This window comes from Alosa pseudoharengus, unplaced genomic scaffold, assembly GCF_046254945.1.
Source record: "Alosa pseudoharengus isolate Yale_2024_CS ecotype anadromous, Long Island Sound unplaced genomic scaffold, YU_APseudo_1.1 YU_APseudo_1.1_scf_7, whole genome shotgun sequence".
Lineage (NCBI taxonomy): Eukaryota > Metazoa > Chordata > Actinopteri > Clupeiformes > Clupeidae > Alosa > Alosa pseudoharengus.
This window is the reverse complement of record NW_027468859.1, coordinates 32,927,541-32,932,118: the sequence shown is the minus strand read 5'-3', so window position 1 is coordinate 32,932,118 and position 4,578 is coordinate 32,927,541. Positions and strand designations below refer to the sequence as shown.

At 49.2% G+C, this 4,578-nt stretch overlaps 1 protein-coding gene across 1 annotated transcript; it reads right to left on the bottom strand.

Annotated features, from left to right (window-relative positions):
• Positions 1-1,115: 1,115 nt before the first annotated feature.
• On the bottom strand, positions 1,116-3,980 carry LOC143110222 (desmin-like). The gene is made up of 9 exons (XM_076273110.1): positions 3,772-3,980; positions 3,409-3,577; positions 3,124-3,273; positions 2,606-2,725; positions 2,369-2,464; positions 1,916-2,050; positions 1,619-1,729; positions 1,355-1,465; positions 1,116-1,244 (listed from the first exon to the last, which is right to left on the bottom strand). Exons 1-9 carry the CDS (start codon positions 3,978-3,980, stop codon positions 1,116-1,118), a joined length of 1,230 nt encoding a protein of 409 aa, XP_076129225.1.
• Between the last annotated feature and the right edge of the window lie 598 nt (positions 3,981-4,578).

The window sequence follows — 4,578 nt, the reverse complement described above, 5'->3', positions numbered from 1 at the left end:
AGAGGACCCACAGGAGACATGAAGCAGGTTTACAGGTTAGTCGTGGCAAGGAGCCAACCAGCCGACACCGAGGAGGAAGGAGGGTTGCCATGGATGCAGGTAAACGCTTCATTTGGAGGGATGGTTGAAGATGAAGATGGTGGGTGATTCTTCCTACAGGTTGTCGGCTGCTCCAGAGATTGTGAAGGTGCGTTCCTGTGTGTCGCTCAGAATCTCGTCCTCATCAGTCTTAACTGTTCTAAACACAAACACAGATAGGGGTTAAATTCCTTCCTCACATTCCCAGTGTGTGTGTGTGTGTGTGTGTGTGTGTGTGTGTGTGTGACATGAAACTCATCAGCAAATCACATGATGCCATGCGCAAGACACCAGATCAACATAAGTTTACCTGATTAGGACGGTCTTCCTCTCGGTCATCTCGACCGCCTGCTCCTCGGAGAATTCCGTCTTGCTGCTAGAAGACATGGACATCGCCCCATTGGTGGAGGACACGGTCTTGGACATCCCGTTGGATGAGGACATCATGGTGGAAATGCCGTTGGACGAGGACATGGTCTTGGATTCCATCTCCATGGACCCCGATGTCTGGGTGGCACTCATGGATGAACTCTTACCACTTGCCATAGCGACGCCTCCAGCCATATCAGTGCCCATGCCAACGGCGCCCATGCTGGTACTCATGGCACCGGCACTGGCACTTTTGCCACTAGCGCTCATAGCGCTGCCATTCATGGCGCCCATACCCATACCGATGGCACTGCCATTCATAACGCCGCCAGCACTCATCCCACGACCACTCATGCCCATTCCCCCAGCGCCCATGGTAGCCATGCCACCTCCCATGCCACCACCCATGCCGCTGCCCATCAGAGACATGCCACCATGCCGCACCATGGTGTCCAGACGAAGGTCCTCACCCTCAATCAACTTCCTGCAAAAAAGTGAACAAGAGGTATGAGTTTGGTGCCCACCCTTGTGCCAGCAGTGGAGCACTGTGAAGAGATCACAACTTTTTCTGTGTATTTTCCTAATTAATCTACTATTTTGGTTATCTATTGTATTCTCCTGACAAAAAGTCATTGGTTTGAACAGAAGAGATAACATGAAGAGACATCTCACCTGTAGGTGGTGATCTCAATTTCCAAGGACATCTTCAAATTGAGCAGGTCCTGGTATTCTTTCAACATCATGGCAATCTTTGATTTGATGCCCTGCAGTTCCAGCTTCACAGCCTCAATTCTGGCCTGAGGGAAACAAAGCATTGGGTCAGTATGAGACAACTAAGATGGCTGCCTAGTGCTACTAGCCATGTTGATGATTATGGTGGTGTTGGAAACAAGATGGCTGAACTCACCAGGAGGTCTTCCTCCTCCTTCTTGTAGCGTTCCCGGGCCTCACGGATCTGAGCCTCCAATCCCTCATTCCTAGTCTTCAGTGCCTCCAGGTCACGTTCCTTGTTTGCAATCTTCACACACACACACACCATGAAATGTCATTCTCCAAATGTTTGGCTTAGTGGAAAACAGGAGACCCAGGATGTGGTGTTGCTCCAAGTAAAGATGATAATAATTAGATATAATAATAATTAAAGATGAGAATCATTAGAGCCCCCACTCACATCTCTCTTCACCCCTGTGATCTCCTCTCTCACGCTCCGTGCTCTATCCACGTGCCTTGTTGACTTTTGATTCATGTCCTGGAATTTGTTCTTGTACCAAGAGTCCATTTCCTGCCAAAGCGCAGACAAATAGCAGATTACATCTTGATCTTGACCTGACAGATTATTTTGAATGACATTGAAATGACATTTACAGAGTGAAGTGCTGTCTTTGTCTAGATTTTAGTGTTTACCAGTTATGAAACAGTGTTTGTCATTTTGAAGTTTCCTAATTTCTAGCTATGGAGTGCAGACAACCTGTAGGTTCTTGGCGGCGATGCAGTCGTATTGTGCTTGGATGTCCTTGAGCGCAGCCGACAGGTCGGGCAGGCCGAACGCCACGTCCACTTTAGACATGCCACCGTAGATCTGAGCCATCAGTTCTTCAATTTCCTGAGGACAGCAGATACCCATAGTATGTCAACAATAACAGCAATCCTAAAGGCCATCATCACAAATGGTTTAGGTGCACCTGTGTTTTGACTAGCACAGTGGGAATAGGCTAGTTAGATCATGTCTGAGTGAATTATGGGTATCAGCATCAGTCATCTTCATCCTATTAATGAGTGTGTCTAATTAAGACGTGTGTGTGTATCTGTGTGTGTCTGTGTGTCTCTGTGTGTGTGTGTGTGTGTGTGTGTGTGTGTGTGTGTGTGTGTGTGTGTGTGTGTGTGTGTGTGTGTGTGTGTAGGTGGGGGGATTGTACAGTACCTGCTTGTGAAGCCTCTGCAGGAACTCCAGCTCACGCTCCAGGTTGTCCAGTTGTTTCTCCAGGGCAATGCGGGCAGCAGTGGCAGCATCAACATCCTGAGGAGCAAAAAAATAATTAAAAACTACAACTACCACCAGTGATCAGTTAGGAACCATCCATAGCCATAGATCTGGACACAAGAGGACATAGAGGTGAAAAGAAATAGAACAGAGCGAGCAGGCAGTGTGGCCACTTACCGGGCGGAATGCTACAATATCCATCTCAACCTTCTTCCTGGCCTCCACAGCCTCCTCATACTTGACCTTCAGCATCTCCAGCTGACCAGCCATGGCATCCTTAGCAGCAAAGGCCAGATCCTACAGGCAAGGCCAGAGGAAGAGTATAGAGGTCAAGAGGAGACAGTCATCAACTGAACTTGAACTTAATGCGATATGAAATGAGCTTTTGTTTCTTTCTGCATTCCTTATTAATGTCACTGTGCCATGTTGCTTTGGAATCACAGAGTTTGGTGATTCCAAAGCTACAACATGGTGTGTGAAGTGACTTACAAAACCACTCCAGAACAATCATCAAGTGGATGGGACGTGGTAGCACAACAATCCGCATCCAAACTCCTGCCTCCCCTGCCTCTGCACTACACTGCACTAGACCTCATCACCACACCCTGTCCACCCAACCCTGTCCAACCCCACACACACTCATTTGCACGTTCTCACTAGTTAGATCCTCGGCCCATCCAGTCTGTCCCACTCACCCTCTGCATCCTCATCTGCTCGGCCACTTTCATCATCTCACGCAGCTGCTCCTCATACAGCTTACGCAGGCCAGACGGCTTGGTGTAGCGGTTCTGGATAGCATCAATCTCTGCCTCAAGCAGCTTGTTCTGGGACTCCAGGGAGCGCACCTATCACACACACACACACACACACACACACACACACAGACACAGACACAGACACAGACACCCACACACACACACAAGCTCAGAATAAAGATCACATATGAAGACAGGCAAGAGTGGCCAAAGAAGCTTTCTTACCTTCTCAATATAAATGGCCAGACGGTCATTGAGAATGACCATCTCCTGCCTCTCGCTGGTACGGGTGCTCATGAAGGCCTGGTTCTCAGCGGCCGCTGCATCCAGGTCCACGCCTCCCATGCCAACACACAGAGCAGCCATGCCACTCATGCCACCCATGCTGGCACCACTGTGAAAGCAAACAGCCTTACTACACAAGGTGTATAACCAAATTGAATATCTAATATTTGTGATGATGTGTTCTGGGTTGCATGATTCTGTCCTATCTTATACTGACAGCAAGACACTCCGTATGTGCCTTTGCGCCTCGGGCAACAGTTTTCTAAAGTCTATGCTTGTCATCTGAGTCAAGTGAAAATTTACCCAGCCATTCTGCGGGAGCCGGACATCGCTCTCCGTCCCATGGTGCCGCTGCGGCTGTAGCTGGCAGAGCTGGCCGAGCGAGTGCGGTTGTCCCGGCGCGTTGGAGACGGGCTGGAGACGCGCACCTGGAGAGAGGTGGAGGAGGAGGCAGCCAGAGCGCCCTCGAAGTGGCGCCGGTACGAGGAGATCCTTTCTGGGCTTCGACTCATGATGACTCCGGGGGGTTCGTTGATTTGTTCCTTCCGATGCTGTTCGTTGATGACACTGTCCCTCTCCTTCCAACGGCCCTTTTTATACAGTGGTAGTTCTTTGGCCCATCCTATCGTGCGCGCCAGCATGGAGGAATCTCGTAGGCCTACCTCAATACAGCATGAGCGCGAAAGTGCCCCTTCAGTCATCTAGCGGACACCCGCGAAGAGGTTTAAAAATAGTGGGGTGAAGAGGTGTTATTAACAAGCTATGGTCCTCTCCCTTGATCAAAGTAGGCTACACATGCAGGGCATCGAACAGTCTCTGAAAGAGATAGGGCATCATACAGGGAAACTAATAGATTATTGGGTTTCCGCATAGAATGGAGAGGTTATAGGTTACCCGAATGATAAGTACCAAAGAGATATCAATCCTCCTATAATAAAGCTGTCATCACCTGGAAAGTGAGCCGTGACAGGCTCGCTAGGACATCTCCATTTCCATATGTGTCATAGTTTACTATTGTGTTTATAGCAACCCGGTTGCGCAGACTGAGCAGACTTCGACTTCACTGCCTGCAGTCATGATGATGAAAACAAGGAGCCCATCATGGTCGGT